This window comes from Zosterops lateralis (assembly GCF_965231275.1).
Source record: "Zosterops lateralis genome assembly, chromosome: 30".
NCBI lineage: Eukaryota > Metazoa > Chordata > Aves > Passeriformes > Zosteropidae > Zosterops > Zosterops lateralis.
The window spans coordinates 454,466-470,731 of record NC_139790.1 but is presented as its reverse complement, the minus strand read 5'-3'; the positions used below and the strand labels follow the sequence as shown (position 1 = coordinate 470,731).

The window sequence follows — 16,266 nt, the reverse complement described above, 5'->3', positions numbered from 1 at the left end:
GGGACACGGGGGGGACACGGGGGACACGGGGGACACGGCACAGGCTGGCCTGGGACCCCCCGGGCTGCCCCGACCCCTCCCCGCGGCTTTGGCCCCCCGGGACATCCCGGGGCCGCGGCAGGTGCGGGAGGGACCCGGACAGACGGACAGGGGACAGAGGGACCGACAGCGACCCCCCGGCCCGCGCCCCGCACTCACATCCGGGGCCGGCTTTGCTAATGACACACGTAATTAACCCGGAAAGAAGCGACGGCGGAGCCAGGGGCACACCCCCTCCGTCTGTCCGTCCGTCCTCCTGTCCTCCTCCTCCTCCTCCTCCCAGCGCTGCCCGGCGAGCGCAGCGCCCGCAGCCCCGGAGCCCCGGAGCCCCCCGCCCGCAGCCCCGGAGCCCCCCGCCCGCAGCCCCGGCCGGAGCCCCCTGCCCGCAGCCCCGGAGCCCCCCGCCCGCAGCCCCGGAGCCCCCCGCCCGCAGCCCCGGCCGGAGCCCCCCGCCCGCAGCCCCGGAGCCCCCCGCCCGCCCCGCCATGCACAGCCCAGGGACACCGCGGGGTAAGTGCGGGCCGGGGGGCGCTCGGGGCCGCTGGGACAGCGCTCGCCCTCCAGAGACCCCGCGGGGCGGGCGGGGGGCACTGGGAGTCCCGTCCCCATCCTCCCTCCCTCCCTCCGGCCCCTTCCTTCCCCCGAGTCCCCCGGAGCGGGCGGGGGTGTCTGTGCCCCTCACACGGCCCGGGGGGCGCTGGGGACACGGCCCGGGGGGCGCTGGGGATGAGGGATGCGGGGGGCGCTGGGGATGCCGCCCCGGGCTGGTCCCCCCGTCCCTGGCGGAGACTCCGGTTCCCGCAGCCCCATCCGTGCCGGGGCTGGAGCGGAGCCCCCGCGGTGCCCGCGCCTCCTGCCCGGCGGGTCCTGCACAGAAGTGTCGGGGGCAGCGAGGGGGCCCTGCCAGGAGCGGGGGGTCCCTTTGGGAGCTCCGGGAACGCTCCAGGCACCGTCCTCGCCCAGAGTCTGTGGGTTTGGGGCAGCCCGTGCGGGGATCGGGGTTTGGGGCAGCCGTATGGGGGATCGGGCTTTGCCGCTGTTCTCGGCGTTCTCCGCCTCTCTGTGGCCGATGAGGAGCCGGGTCCAGCCTCCTCCCAACAGGTTGATGGTTGAATTAAGGGAAATATCTGGGATTAGTCGGAGAGAGTTCCTGGGCGCTGCCCGCCCCGTCTGTCCCGCGCTCGGGGCAGAGTCTCGCCCCGGGGGCTCCGGGAGCGCCTCTGCAGGAGCGGGGGAGGGGAAACGGGGCTGCGGCCGCTGGGCGGGGCACGGCGGGTCCCCACGGCGCCCTCGGGATGGGGGGGCATCCTGACCCCAGGATGGAGGGGGATCCTGTCCCCCCGGGCATGGGGGTTCATCCTGCCCCCCGGGGATGGGGTGTCAACTTTCCCCCCAGGGATGGAGGGTCCCGGCCCCCCGGGGATGGGGGTTCATCCTGCCCCCCGGGGATGGGGTGTCAACTTTCCCCCCCAGGGATGGAGGGTCCTGGCCCCCCGGGGATGGGGGGGCATCCTGCCCCCCGGGACACCGGGACAGGTGTGAGACAGGAGGAGGAGGAGGAGGAGGCTGTGGCTGCCCACAGAGCGGTGGGCGCTGTGAGGAGGTGCCCAGGAGCTGCATCCCGGCAGCAGAGCTGTGATGCTCCGGGTCTCGGGTCCCCCGTGGCCCCGGGTTTTTGTGCCCAGCGTTCCCGGGCTGTTCCTGTGGCTGTGCCGGGACAGAGCAGGGCTCGGGGAGCTGAGATGGGGCAGGAGCACCCTGAGGAGCTTCCCGGAAAGTCTGACCGTGTGGCTGCACACGAGGCCTCTGAGCCACCCGGGGCTGCACAGGGGACTCGGTGCTGCGGGAACAGTGCCCTGCACCTCCTGCCTCCCCCGGGAGCACTTCCCCTTATCTCACACAGGCAGGGGGTGGCTTTGCTGTGAACCTTCTTCTGCAGCCCAGTTGTTTGTCATTCCCTGAGTCAGGAAAGGGGGGTCTTTGGTGGGATATTGTGACTGACAAAACTGGCAGGTCAGTTGCTTCAGAGGTAGGAAAGAGTCTCTGATATGCTTCACTAGAAATTTGAACATTTTCTGACCCTCCTGGAGTTCCTGAGCAGTGCCCCACATGTTAGCACGGCTGGAGATGCTCCTTTTATCATTTTCTTATGGAAAGTGCAGTTTTTGGTGGCTCCTGACAGAGATTGTTTGTGTCCTGTGGGCAGAGGGATGTGAGGGGACAGGAACGTGCCTGACTTGGTGCAGAGTGTGGGGCAATCCCCGTCTCCTCTGCACAGAGGTTTGTGCAGCCTGAGGTCAGTGTGCACAGAAGGGCTGAGCTGCCTTGTGGGCTCCCAGATGAGCCCGTGGTGGTGAAGGATGGGGGTGGTGGGACATGGGGACTCCCAAGGGGTGTCCCATGGGGCTGGGGACTCCTCTCTCTGCTGCCTGTGGCACATTCTGCTTTCTCCTTGTCTGTCTCCTAAGCAGGAATCTCTAGACCTTTGTTGTCAGCACAAGGAAGGGTTTATGAGGTTTGCTGTGAACGTGCTGAGATGGTTGAAGGTGCCTTGGGATTGGCTTTCCATGGGCTTCCCCACCACAAAAATAACCCCACGGAAAAGCAGTGAGAAGTGCCCACAGAAACCCTTGTGCCAGGGCAGTGTCGTTGGTCTAGAACAACCTCTCCCCCTGCAGCAGCACTGTCCCAGTGAGCGCCTCGGGCCGGGCCAGGGGCTCCAGGGGAAGGGGGTACGGCTGTAGGGTCTTGGGGGGTGCCAGAGGGGCCGGAGAGGGCCAGGTTGTTTGTCTAAAACAACCTCTCCCCCTGCAGCAGCACTGCCCCCATGAGCCAGGCCCCCATACCCATCTCTGAAATGTCGGTGATGAACCGAGATGCCGAGAGCAGGTTGTTTTCTGCCTCCTGTACCTTTGCAGCTGCACCCCGGCTCTTGCGCAACGCTCGCCCCCCGGGCCCCGCTCCACTGCAGCTCAAAAATAGTATTTCCTCCTTTTCTGCATGAGTTCTTTTATTTGCGCAGCTCTGCTTCTGGCACCTGCGTGATCACCACTCTCCTGCCAGACAAACCACACCGGGCTCGCTCACATCCTTTGGGTAACGGCTGCTCCCATCCCTGCCCTGTGCCCTGTGCCGTGGGGAGGGGGCTCTGCCCGGGCACTGGGGCCTGTCCTGCCCCCCTGGGGCTCTCTGGGTGCTGCTTCTGCTCCCCACGCGGGGCTGGGAGTGATGACAGTGTTCCCCCTGCAGCCAGGGGGCCTCTGAGGAGACCTCCCGTGCTGGGGAGGGTCCGTGCCCCTGGCAGAGCTGGGGGCACCGTGTGGCCCTGCCGTGGTGGGCCATTGTTCTCCCTGCTGACTCGGCATCCTGGCTGCACAGATTTTCTGCTGGAGTTGCAGATTGTTCCCCGTTTCCTGGGAGTGTGCTCAGGCTCTCTCTAGCACGATGCTTTGGGGTTGTTTTTCGCCACAGTTCTCAGGGATCTGGTGTCTCATGTCAGACCCTTTGTGGCTACCTTTCCCTCACTTGTGGGGTTTGGTGGCCCTTGGGGCTGGCAGTGATGGGTTGGGAAGTTTTCCCCTCCATCTCCCTGGGGAGAGCTCAGCTCTGGCTGAGTGGCTGCACTGACATCCTGGAGCAGCTGCCTGGGGTGGGTTGGGTGGCCGTGGGTGCAGGAGCAGCTCCCTGGGGAGCAGAGCACCCACCTCCCTTCCTGCTGCCCCCCTGCCCAGGGTGATGCCAGAAGGAGCCCGGAATGCCGTACCTGGACCGACAGAACCGGATCTGCGGCTTCCTGGACATTGAGGAAAATGAGACCTGTGGCAAGTTCCTGCGGAGGTATTTCATCCTGGACACCCAGGCCAACCACCTCCTGTGGTACATGGACAATCCTCAGGTGGGCACATGGACAATCCTCAGGTGGGCACATGGACAATCCTCAGGTGGGCACACGTGCTGGGCATGTCCATGAAGCTGTCAGTGAGTCTGCGGGCACATCTCAGCCTCCCTGGATGAGGCATCTCCTCCAGGTCTCCCTGGAGATGTCTCCCCTAACCCTAACCCCAGGTCCCTGCCTGCTGTGTCAGTGTCCCATGGCTGAGCGTGGCCACGACCAGGCTCCAGCCCTTCTGTCACCTCTGTGGTGTCCAGGACTGTCCCAAGGAGCTCAGCAGGGCTGCTCCCACTGCTCAGAGGGGTCTGAGCAGAAGCAGGTGCAGGAGAGGGAAATGGCTGAGGATGGCAGCTGCTGCCTGACCCCGAGGGCACAGAGGACAGGCTGGATTGCCCCCGCCACCTTCTCCCTGTCATTTACCTCCCACTGCTCGTTGTGTGTGTTGCAGAACCTGGCCATTGGAGCAGGTGCTGTCGGATCCCTGCAGCTGACCTATATCTCCAAGGTATTGTTGGGGTGGGGCAGAGGGAAGGCGAGTGCTCCCTGTTTTCCCCTTGTCCTTGTGGCATTCCCAGGAGAGGCCATGGCTTGCCCTGGAAGCACCCCAGGCTGGCTCCTGGTCCTCCCTGAGCTCATGAACATCTCCCTGGGATGAACTGGGGCTGTGGGAAGCAGGGAGAGACCCCACAGCACAAGGACTGGGGCTGTGTTCATCTTCACCCATGGACCAGCCTGGGACGGGGTGCAAGGCTGGGCTGCAGGAGGAAGAGGAACTGCTCTGCTGAGAGGAAGGACACACGGGGTGCCCAGGGCTGAGTGGGAACAGGAGTGTGGTGTTAGTGTGAGCTGGGCACAGAGCTGGCCATGGCCTGAGCAGTGTCTCAGGAGCTCTCCCTGTGCTCAGAGGGCAACTCTGAAGGATGAGACGTCCTGGAAAAACTCACCTGTGTGTTACCCAGTCTGCAGGAATAGTGCAACAAGCAACGACTGTGGCAGGGCCAGTGACTGAGAGCGGAGCTGTGGCTGCCTGTGGAAAGTGGAGCTGCCACCACCCTCCTCCTGCAAGTGGCCCCTCAGCTGCTCTGGGGGAGTGGGGGGCTTGTGGCTGCCTCAGCAGGCACAGCTCAGCCTTATCCTGGAGCTGGATTTAGCATTGGACAGATCTTTCTGTTCCTGCTGAATCATGATTTATAAATTAAGCGCAGATGAAGCAATGCTGGGAGGCTGAGCCTTCCCCATTTCGGAGAGAGCCTCACAAATTATATAGGTTTTAGTTTAAATGAAAATTGCTGCAGGGACAGCATTTGGTCACAAACTGCGGGCTCGGGTTCTGTCAGTGGCTGGAACTACCAACAGGAAATATACCAGAAAAATGGAGGTTTGCTTGAGAAAACATATTTAAAGCATTATGGACTGGCTTTGAAAGAGGAGGACTGTCAGAATAAATACTCCATGAATGCTGTTTGTGGAGCCTCAAGGAATATTATTCTTATATAAACGATTCTTACTCTACAGGGAAAAAACCACCCCTGTTTTCCCTCAATTCTCTTAATTGCTGATGAGAGTGACTGTGTTAATGCAGAAGAACGCGTGTTTTCAGGTCCTTTGAAAGCTTTCTGTCCTATGCTGGCAGCTCAGGCGGTGCCTGGGGGGATGCAGGGGATGAAAAGTCCTGGCTCCGTGCTGACCCTCCCTGGACCGGCCCCCTCTGCTGCCTGTGGCCGGAGCTGCTCTGACACGGGTTCCCTTCAGCTGGCACAGCTCTGCTCTGCCTCAGGCTCCTCATGGGGTCCTGCTCGGGGGTCCTGTCCTGGCAGGGAGGGGGGTGGGCAGGTGGAAACTCCCAGCTCTTCTGCCCACTGTCGATATGTGCTGTTATCTCTAATTTTCCCCCTGATTTTGTCACAGGTCAGCATTGCCACCCCGAAACAGAAGCCTAAAACCCCCTTCTGCTTTGGTGAGTGAGTGGGTGGGATCTCGGTGGGCTCTGTGGGGGGACCAGTGTGGGTGCCTGGGCCATGAATCTGCTGCCAACCCTCCTTGTCCTCCCCTCCCTGCAGTTATCAACGCTCTGTCCCAGCGCTATTTCTTGCAAGCCAGTGACCAGAAGGACCTGCAGGACTGGGTGGAGGCACTGAACAGGGCCAGTAAGATCACGGTAGGTTACTTAATGCTCTTCTCAGTTGTTCCTCCCACCCTCCCCAGGGATCCTTTATGGTCGGGGTTTACTTGTGGATCTTCCTTCTCCCTCCCAGCCCAGCTGTGGGGGACGGCAGCTGTGCTCCAGGGAGGTCCTGCTGGAGCCTTCCACATCCCCTCCTGTTCCAGGCCTTCCTCCTCCTCCTCCTCCTGCTGGGATCTGGCCCAGCCAGCTCCTCACTGTGGCCATCAAAGGGTGGCTTTATTGTGCTTCAGTAACTTATTTATTCCCTTTTTATTCTTCCTGGAATGCCCTGCACTGCGGGGCCCGGCGAGGCAGGCTGTGCCTGCATCCAGAGGGGCTCATCTGCCATCTCCTCTCGTGTGCCGTGTGCTCACAGAGCCGTGAGCTGATGGGCACTGACCCGGTCCCTGTCAGAGCCTGAGCTCTGCAGCTGCCCTGCGCTGAGGGCTGGGCTCTGTCCCTCCCTGGCAGCCCTGGCCCCAGGCTGGGGGGACGCTCAGCTGCCACCGGGGGTTTGGGAGCTCCAGGATGGATTCTGCCTGGATGGGGATCCCTGTCACAGGGCTGGGGGCTCCTGCTGAGCTGCAGTCAGCAGTGGGGCTGGCGCATAACGTGAGCAGAGTTTTACTAGGTCACGCACTGATGCGTGTTGTTTATGGTGTGTAAACTAAATGTAAGGAAAAATCATGTAAACAGTTTGATTGGGGCCTATCCCTGAGTTTTTTCTTTAAAATCCCTGGAGTGCCATATTGCAGTCTCTATGGGAAACTCATCTGCAAGACCAGACCTAGCTTGTATTTTCTTCCTTTCTCTGTAAATACATTAATTGTGGCAGCCTTTGCACCTGTAGCCACCAGACTGCTCTGGCTCGTGGCTTCTCTTTCTGGGTCCAGCTGATATTGGCCACAGGCTCACCTCCAGAGCTGGCCAGAGCTGTGGCCAGAGCCTGCCCGGGCTCTGGGTCTGGCTGTACTATCAGCAGTGGGGACCCCTCCAGGGTCTCTGCCTCTGGGCCTGTGGGGCAGGGGGTCCTGCTGGGCTGGCAGAGGTGGGAGCTGGGCTGGCAGGAGGATGAGCTGCATCTTCTCCTCCTGCGAGAAGCCGCGGTGATTTCCGTGCCCTGGTTTTGGCCAGCCCATCCCGACTCTGGCTGTGGCCCAGCTGGCCGACCGGCTGATCCAGCCCTGCAGGGAGTTGTCACAGGCTGCCTGGGACAGCCAGGGCTCCCGGGATGAGGCTGTGCTGTCACTGTGCCCTGCTCTAGGGGAGGCAGCAGAGGGGTTGGCGTTAGGGGAACTGAAGTGCAGCGTTGGGAAGGGAAATGTGGAAAATCCCCTTTCTGTGCAGAGGCAGGTGGCAGAGGGAAGGAGCTGGGAAGGGAAAGGGGAGGGTGACGGTGCTGGGAGCCTCTGCCCAGGGGTGTGGGGCGCTCAGGGGGGCACAGCCAGCGCTGGGGGCACGGCAGTGGCTGTGCCTGTGGCTCAGCCTCGTTAGCTCCTCATTAAGCCTGGCTGGAAGTGGAGCGGGGACAATTAAAGGAGCGAGTGTCCCACAAACTCACTGAGCTGCAGAGGCAAATCACAGGCGCCTGTGGAGGGGTGTTTAATCACTGAGCTCCTCTCATCTCTCCTCTGGGTGTCTCCTGCCTCCCAGGGGGTTCCACACCCTCCCTAACTGGGGTGCAGGGCCAGGAGTTGTTTTTAAAGGGTTGTCGCTGCATTAGGCAGGGATGGGGTGCCCAGTGCAGGTGTGGGGGACCCCCAGCATGGTCACCTTGTGCCCCTCATCCCTTCCTTTCTCCCTCAGGTGCCAAAGGGCGGCAGCGTCCCACCTGCCACCGAAATCACAAAGCCTCCAGTGGTGTCCCAGGCCCAGGAGAGGAAGCCCCAGGTGGCCTATAAAACCGAGATTGTCGGGGGGGTCGTGCTCCACACACCCATCTCCATCAACCAGGTGATCAACCACTTTCACTTCTGCAAACAGTGTCCCTGCAAACCCTGCAGGCAGAAATGGCTGCTCTGAGCACCCTGAACTCCTCTGCTTTGTCTGCTCTGAAGTGTGATGAGACAAGGGGGTGTGAGGAGGAGGAGGAGGAGGAGGAGAAGGAGGTCATGAATCTGCTCGGCTTCCTGGCCACCACCACCCACCCACCCACCCACATGTCCTGGGTGCAGGTCACCTCTCGAGGTTCCCAGGGCAGAGGGAGGCTGTGTCTGTGCCCCCAGCACAGGGACTGTCCCAGGGCTGGTGGCTGCACATCCCCTTCCCTGGCGCCCAGCTGGGTGTGCTCGTGGCCATCAGCATCTCCCACCTTCGGGCACTTGTCCAGCTCTGGGCCTCACTTCAGGCTCTTATCAGTGGCAGCACTAAAAATAGAGAGGAGAATTAGATCATTGCAGCAGTTTCTGTGGGCAGATGCCTTTAACACTAACCTGGCCACGGGGCTGGGCAGGATGCAGAGGTGTACGGAGGGTTTGTGGGGTGCACAGGGGGTTTTTTGGAGGTGGCGCATCGGCTGCCAGAATATTTCCGTGCTCTTGCTGCTTCCCCCGTGTGAAATGGCCATTCCCCTGCTGCAGCTTCCTGGGCGTGTCAGTGGTTTCCTGGCTGTGCCCCAGCCCGTGCTGCTCCAGGATGGCAGTGGGGAGTCCCACGCCCTGGCTGCACCCCGGGGTGGCCGGGAGCATCACCCCAGCCCTGGGCTGGGACACTCCCGGGTGCAGGAGCATCCTCTGCCTGTGGACACCACATCTGTCCTCCCCTCTGCCTGTGGACAGCACATCTGTGATGCCCTGGTGCAGGGCTGGTGTGCTCCTCTCCTCTCCTCTCCTCTCCTCTCCTCTCCTCTCCTCTCCTCTCCTCTCCTCTCCTCTCCTCTCCTCTCCTCTCCTCTCCTCTCCTCTCCTCTCCTCTCCTCTCCTCTCCTCTCCTCTCCTCAAGGGCTGAGCAGCCCTGACAGGCCAGACAAAGAGCTGTTTGTGTGTTCTGGGGACCCCAGAGCAGCTGTGGCAGGTTTGCAGTGTCACCACTGCAGGGCCACCCCCCTGCCAGGGCAGTGCCCAAACCTCAGCCCAGCAGGAGGAAGGGTTTGGAGGGATGGGGAATAAACTGAGTGCAGAAGATGTTTCATCTCAAGCATCCTCCCTGCTGCTGGGGGAAAGGAGGGCAGTGCTGGGATGGTGCTGGAGGCAGGGCAGGGCTGGCCCTTGGGGTGCCCTGGGGGGTGCTCAGGGGGGCCAGGGGTGGATTTTGGGCTGCCCATGCCCAGCCCTGCCATGAGCCCTTGGCTCACACGCTTCACTCGGGGCTGGTGTCAGGGCTTTTCCCTGCAGGGGGTGTCCTGCCTTCCCGCAGGGCTGTCCCGCCGCTCACGGTGACTGTTCTCTCTCTCTCTGCTGCAGGACGGCGGGGAGGGCAGCGAGCTGTCCGCCCACCCTCTGCTGCGGCGCTCGCAGAGTTACATCCCCCCCTCGGCCGCCCGCCCGCCCGCGGGGCCGCCCCCGCTCAAGAGCGGCTTCTGTGTCAAACAGGGCAACGTGGTGAGTGCGGGCAGGGCCGGGGATGCTCTGCGGGGACGGGCAGGGCTGAGCACCCCGCCAAAATTCCCTTCTCGTTTCCAGAGGAAGAGCTGGAAGCGGCGGTACTTTGTCCTGGATGAGTTTTCCATCAGTTACTACAAGTGTGAGCAGGTGAGCGGCTCCCCAGGACCCCCATTGGGGCTCTGGCAGCGCTGCTGGGCTGTGCAGGGGCTGTGCAGGGACTCGGGGGAGGCACATCCCAGCCCCGGGGCCACCGCTGTCTCCTCTCCCCTCTGCAGGACAAGGAGCCTTTGCGTTCGATCCTCTTGAAAGATGTTTGCAAGACCCACGAGTGCCTGGTCAAGTCTGGGTAATTCTCCCCCTCATTTCCCTGTCATTGCCCCGGGCTGGTTCAGGCCAGAGCAGCCACTGGGAGCCTGGGCTGCTCCAGCTGCTCGTGGGAGCAGCTCTCGAGGTGTTTGCCCCAAACCAGCCCAGGCGGCCGCAGCGTCTGGGGAACAAGTTATTGCAGCAGACGCTGATAAAATCAGGGTGACCTAAAGACTTGCAATGAAGAATAACCTAAGAAAACAAACCTCTTTAGCTGAAGTAAAAATATGATGTAGGAGAGTATCTCTGAAGTGTTTATTCCTAATGAGTAATAGGAAGCTGATATTTAAATATGGGAATGCAGTGGACTGTGGTGGGGCAGGGCAAGAGCTGGGGGGGTTCTGGCTGAAGCTTTCTGGGGGTCTGCACTCCTCTCAGAATCCCAATGAGATCCAAGCTTTGCCCTCAGTGTGTTCCTCCCCAGCACACTGCAGGGATGAAGATAAATACAGGGTTTTTCTGTCCGTGATGGCTGCTGGGGTGTGACTGTCTCTTTCTGTTTCTAGTGACCTCCTGATGCGAGACAACCTCTTTGAAATCATAACCAGCTCCAGGACCTTCTACATCCAGGTGAGCAGCTGAGGCCGGGATCATTTTTGGGGCAGAAAGTTCAGCTCTGGAGAAATGGGCTGTTCCCCACATGAGCAGGTGGGGCTGTAACACACGAGTGTGAGGGGGGATTCACTTCTCCGGTGGGATTATTTATAATCGGGGCTGTGTGTGAGAGCAGGAGAAGGCAGAGCTGAACCTGGGGAATGCCAGGACAGCTGAGCCTCACTGGGGTGCCGTGTTTGCAGGCAGACAGCCCCGAGGAGATGCACAGCTGGATCCGAGCCATCACAGGGGCAGTGCAGGCCCTCAAAACCCGCCCCAGGGTAGGTCATGCACTTTCTTGTTTCATATTTAGTGTCAAATACAGATTATACCAGCGTATGAGATATTTATTTATCGGATCAGCCTCACTCTTCCCTGTCCTTGCAGGAGATGTCCTTTGTGAGGTCCATGGCCCGGCCTGGGGTCTCCTCAGCCCCATCCCAGCCCCGGCCATCGGTGGAGGAGCGCAGAGCCCCGGGCAGGGGCCCCTCCACGTCCTCCTGGCAGCCCTGGACGCCGGTGCCGCAGGCGGAGGGGCAGCGCCCGGCCCCGCTCAGGGTGTCAATGCTGGTGCCGGGGGAGCAGGAGGGCACAGCCGTGCCCAGCACACGCCTGAGGCACCGCTCGGAGCCGCAGCACCTCAAGGAGAAGCCCTTTGCCTTCGACCTGGACGATGAAAGCATCCGGACCTCTGATGTGTGACCTGGCTCCACGCGCCGCCTCCCCCCTGGCTGTGGGGCGGTTTGGGCTGTGCCAGGTGGTCCCTTCCCTCCAGCACAGCCCTTCCCTGCCGTGCAGGATCCGTCTGGACCCACATCCTGGTGCCCTGCTCTGCAGGGAGGCCCTGGCTGCTCCTGCCCAGGCTTGGCCCCGGTGGTTCCATGTCCTGGGAGGTGCCTCCGGGCAGTGCCGGCGCTCACTGTGCAGGGCAGGAGACGCTGGGGACCTGTGTGAGGGGACATCTTCTGCAATTGCATCATTTCCCCCACAAACCAGGTCTAGAGGAAGTGGCAGGAGGTCTCGGAGGCGTGAGGGGTTAGTGTGGCCTTTTCTTGCGTTTGTAAAATGTTTCTCTCCCCTTTGATGCTGCTCAGATTCCCCGGGGCAGAGCTGGGACACGCCAGCGTGGAGCTGCCCACACAGGGGGCTCACTGCAGCTTCCCCTTACAGTGACTTACTCCCTCAGAGACCAGCTCTCCCCACTGCCCACACAAGGGTTTATCAGCAACCTGCTGGCTTTTAATTCTTTTTATACCTGTGGCTCCTGCTGAACCCCAGCCCGGGCAGGTGCTCAACCCCTCCAAAGGCTTTTGGTACCTCCTGAGCAGGAGCCAGGGCAGGGCAGCCGGAGGGACAGTGGCTCCCAGGTGGGAGCATCCTCAGGTAAGATGTTGGTTTTGCACTCGCACACCTGGGCACAGGTAGCCCTGCCAGGTGGTGAAGGACTTTTAGTACAAAGCAATGAACACCCAGCACCTGATGGGACTGAGCAGACTTGTCCTGCCAACTCACCCACTGCCCGCCCGAGATGGAAACCAGCAGGAGTTTCTAGAGCAATGTGAATCGCCATTTCCATAACCAAATGAGCTCCTGTAGGTGTGATAAATAGTGTGTAGAGACTCCAGGTGTTCCCTTGGCAGAGAGATTGTCTGATACCTTCACCCCAGGAGTGTGTGCAATCCCCGGGTGCCGAGGGAGAACTCGGCTTCCCTTTCACTTCCCTGGCCATGGCACATGGCACCTCCTCTGCTCTGCAAGCCCAGCCCAGTGTGTTCCCCAGGAGCAGAACATCTGCTTTGTCCCAGCCCTTTTGGGGCCTCCAGCTGTTTGACAGCTGTGCCTCAGCCTGAGCCTTGATTAGCCTGACTGACCTTAATGTGATTCCAGTTGTACCTTCCCGCCTCAGTCCCGTGGGGCTGCTGCAGGATGGGCACAGCAGAGGGACCTTTGTGCAGCTGGGGGAGGCAGGAATGGGGTCCCCCGAGTTCAGGGGGAAGAGGGTCTCAAATGGGATTGTGTGGAGGTGCTGGAGAACACAGAGACCATGAAAGTGAGTGGGAATTGATGCAAACGGTACAAGGCGAGTGTTAATGTTATTTAATTTTAGCTACCTAGATCCTGCTGTTCCTTCTTCTGCTCCTTTTTGCTTTATTTGCAGTAGAGTTTGAAACTTTCCTTTTTTTTTATGCTGACTTGCTGTTTGGCTCCTAACACTGTTTTAAGGTTGTTTTAGTAGTTTGGTAAAGCCATCCATCAGAGAGTCACAGTGTTCACTAACAGCGTTCTGATCTCAGTTTTGGAGAGCAGGGAATGCACAGGGATGGTGGTTCTTTGGTGCAAGGCCTTGGAACCACAGACTCCCGAGTATTCCTGGTGCTTGATAATTGCAGTTTCCTCAGGCCTGGGAAGGTAAAGCAGAGGCTTGTTGCACAATTAAGGGTAATTATCCAGGAGCAGAAACTACCAGTGGCTCCAGCACTATTGCAACATTCCTTTGCTCATTCCCACCCTCCTGCATCCCCAGGACAGCACAAAGGCTGAAGGTGAGGTTCAAATAAATGTGGAGCTCAGCTGGGCTCCAGAGCCGTCCAGAACACACGGGTGGTGTTGGGAGGGAGGGAAGGATTTCCCTCCTGTTCCAGGGCTGGCTGGATGCAGCCAGACCTCGATGGATCTTTGTGGTTATTTTAAAGCAAACTGGTTTTCCCTCAGCTTCTGGCTCAGGTGTGGGATGGACACATCCCTCTGGAGCTGCTCCCTCCTGAAGCTGTGGGGCTTTGCTGGGGGTGCTGCAGATTTGGGGTGCCTTGGGAGAGAGGGGTTTGCTTATTCCCACCTGGCTCCAGATGTTTCTGAAAGTGCTGTCTGGGGATTCCAAGTGCTCTTAGTGCTGGGGCCCTCGTGTGGGCAATGCTGTCACTCCCGGGGCGGGGGGACCTGCCTGTAAATGCTGCAATGCCCTTTTCTCCCCGGTGTTTTTAAATAAAGAAGGAAACCCTAATAACTTTCCCAAGCTGTCCGTTTGCACTGTGTATTTTGGGTGAGGGTTATTGTGGGGGTTGAGTGCTGTCCCTGCCGGGGTGGGGGGACACTGCAGCAGCTGGGTGGGTGCTCCCCGTGCTCCTCGTGCTCCCCAAGCTGCTGCCCTGCACAGGGAGAGGCTCTGGGCACAGTGAGGGCAGAGACATCACAATTCCCTCTGGACCAAGGTCCCAGATGTTCCCTGGGGAGGAGGGAGGCTGCTGGACCAAGGTCCTGCTGTAAGCTGGCACTGGGGGGCTGGAGATGTGGGAGCTGGTAATGACAGTGGGCTTCTACACGAGGGATTGCTATTTTTTTTCTTTCTGAGTCCCTGGAGAATTTTTTCCCCCTCCAGCCCTGCTGTTCTGCTGAGGAAAGGCATTTTCAGGACAAAGCTGCCCCCCGCCCCCCAGTCAAAGCTGCCAGACTGGGAGTGTGTGTTTGCTGTTCTCTCTCAAATGTGACCAGACATTTGCATACTCACATTTTGTGTCTGGCTCTGGCTGGGACTTGTTGCAGCTTCCTTTTCCCATTTTATTCAGCCTGGTGAGTTTTTAACCTGCAGCTGGTGGGGCTTCCTCTTTCGGGTGTGAGGTTCTTGCACCCTTTGGGTGCTGCAGGTGCCCTGTGCTGGGGCTGGAGTGTCCCTGGCACAGACAGGAGCTGCCCCTTGGCCCTTTCCCAGCTCCCTGACTGCTCCCAGATCTCAGGGGGCTCATGTCCCCCAGGTAACCAGGGCTCGGGACTCTGAATTAATGGGCTGGCTCATTAATGGGGGGCCTCAGAGCTAGACCATGACCCCGTGGCCTTTATCTCCCTGTGGCTGTGACTCTACTAATCCCCAAAGTACGTAGAGTCAGCTTCTTCCAGATTTTATTAACGTTTGTTTGACCTCCTGTGTTTGCAAGCTCTGATTTCTTAAGCTGTCACTATTTGCAGTGGGAAGCCAGATTATTTCAAACAAGCAAAATAAATCCTGAACACTTCACGTCCAAGGATGGCACAGAGCCATCACCAAGAGTCATGGTGTCTTCTGACACACATCTACGGAGAGTAACCGCTGTGCCCCCTGAGTCACAGTTCTGTAAAAGTCCACCCAGAGCCTGGGCTGGTGCTGGGGGCCAGCAGAGGCCGCAGCTGGGGCCAGCCCTGCCCCTCCTCAGTACACCGTGCACCAGTTGCTGCCATCGCTGGGCATCAGCCCCCCGGTGATGAGCAGGATCAGATCCACAAACCACCAGATGCCCAGGCCCCCCAGCGTCAGCAGCTTCCCCACGGCCGTGCCCGTGTGGCCCAGGCAGAACCGATCCACTCCGAAACAGCCCAGGAAGAAGGAGTAGAGCAGAGTGGTGATGAAGTAGTGACCCGTGTACCTGCGAGAGAAGATGTGGTGGGGTCAGGGAGCGCCAGCCGGCCCAGCCCCGCTGCCTGGGGGTCCGGTGGGTGCTCGGGGAGGGGACGGGGACAGGGACAGGGACAGGGACGGGGACGGGGACAGGGACGGGGACAGGGACTCTCCTACTTGACGCAGGGCCGGCTGCCCCGCAGGAAGCTCCGCGGCTCGGCGCACTCGATGCCGTCCAGCGCCCGGCACTGCACTCGTGTGTGATCCACCTCGCCGTGGGCCTGTCCCCCGAACTGCGGCGGGGGCAGCGCTCAGCGCCCGCCGGGCCCCGGGACACCGGCACCGCGCCCCCGCCCCGCGCTCACCTTCACGCAGCCGTGGCCCAGCTCCTGCTGTGCCGTGGCGTTCCCGCCGTGGTCCACCGGCTCCTCGCACTCCACGAACTCGTCGGGGCTGCGGGGAAGGAGCGGGCGGTGAGGGCGGCCTGAGGGCGCTGCCTCACCCCGGCCCAGGCCCGGCGCGGCGCTCACAGGTAGGTGCACAGGACTAGCGGCGCCCGCGGATCGCTGTAAGCCCAGGAGGAAGCGGGCGGCCCCGGCGGCAGCTCGCGGGGCTCCGTGTCGTTGCCCGGGAGGCCGCGGCCGTGCAGCAGCAGCAGGTTCCCGAGCAGGAGCGCGGCCTGCCCGCACAGCAGCGCGTACCCCACGGGCGGCGCCATGGCGGCAACGCCGCCCCGCTCGGCCCCGGGCCGCGCCGCCCGCAGCCAATCAGCGCCCGCCGTTGTCCTGCCCCCGCCGCTCAGAGCCAATGGGCGCCCGCCGGACAGAGGGAAAGCGGAAAAAGCTGCGGAAACGGCGGCGAAGGGTGCGGCGGAGGGGTGCGCGCCAGGCGAGGAGATGATTGGCTGGCGGGGAGGGCTGGCAGCCAATGGGCGAAGGCGAGGGGCGGGGCGCTGGTCTCAGCTGTGCCTGAGGCCTTTCTCTCTCTGTGGGCCCTCACAGCCGGGAATGTCGGTGCCCCTCAGGCGGGAACCGCTGCGTGATTCATTATTTGTGCATTATTTGTGCACTGCACAGCGGTACCCGTATGTCACCCGTGCTGTTATCACAATCTATAAGGAGCTTCCTGTATCTTGGGTAATGCCCAAGCACTGAGTGGGCATTCCCAAGCTCTTTATCCCCTGACTCAAGGGCAGTGTGCGGCTTCTGTAGGGGATGGAGATGGATCACCCCAATGCTGTGTTTGTCTGGCCTCTTTTAGGCTGCATATTCTGCCACTTTGCCATTACTTGCTCCTAATGGGA

At 61.0% G+C, this 16,266-nt stretch overlaps 2 protein-coding genes across 2 annotated transcripts; one reads left to right on the top strand and one right to left on the bottom strand.

The window, feature by feature from the left end:
• Positions 1-509: 509 nt before the first annotated feature.
• PLEKHA2 (pleckstrin homology domain containing A2) lies at positions 510-14,368 on the top strand. Its single transcript, XM_083880463.1, has 12 exons — positions 510-549; positions 3,771-3,934; positions 4,380-4,436; positions 5,840-5,888; positions 5,992-6,089; positions 7,902-8,048; positions 9,497-9,634; positions 9,716-9,784; positions 9,913-9,983; positions 10,510-10,573; positions 10,801-10,878; positions 10,985-14,368. The coding sequence occupies exons 2-12, from the start codon at positions 3,794-3,796 to the stop codon at positions 11,297-11,299; spliced, it is 1,227 nt and encodes a 408-aa protein (XP_083736589.1). The 5' UTR covers positions 510-549; positions 3,771-3,793; the 3' UTR covers positions 11,300-14,368.
• A 106-nt stretch (positions 14,369-14,474) lies between these two features.
• TM2D2 (TM2 domain containing 2) lies at positions 14,475-15,681 on the bottom strand (the record flags this gene model as incomplete). The annotated part of the gene is made up of 4 exons (XM_083880464.1): positions 14,475-14,991; positions 15,141-15,256; positions 15,329-15,416; positions 15,494-15,681. The coding sequence occupies 4 exons, from the start codon at positions 15,679-15,681 to the stop codon at positions 14,778-14,780; spliced, it is 606 nt and encodes a 201-aa protein (XP_083736590.1). The 3' UTR covers positions 14,475-14,777.
• Between the last annotated feature and the right edge of the window lie 585 nt (positions 15,682-16,266).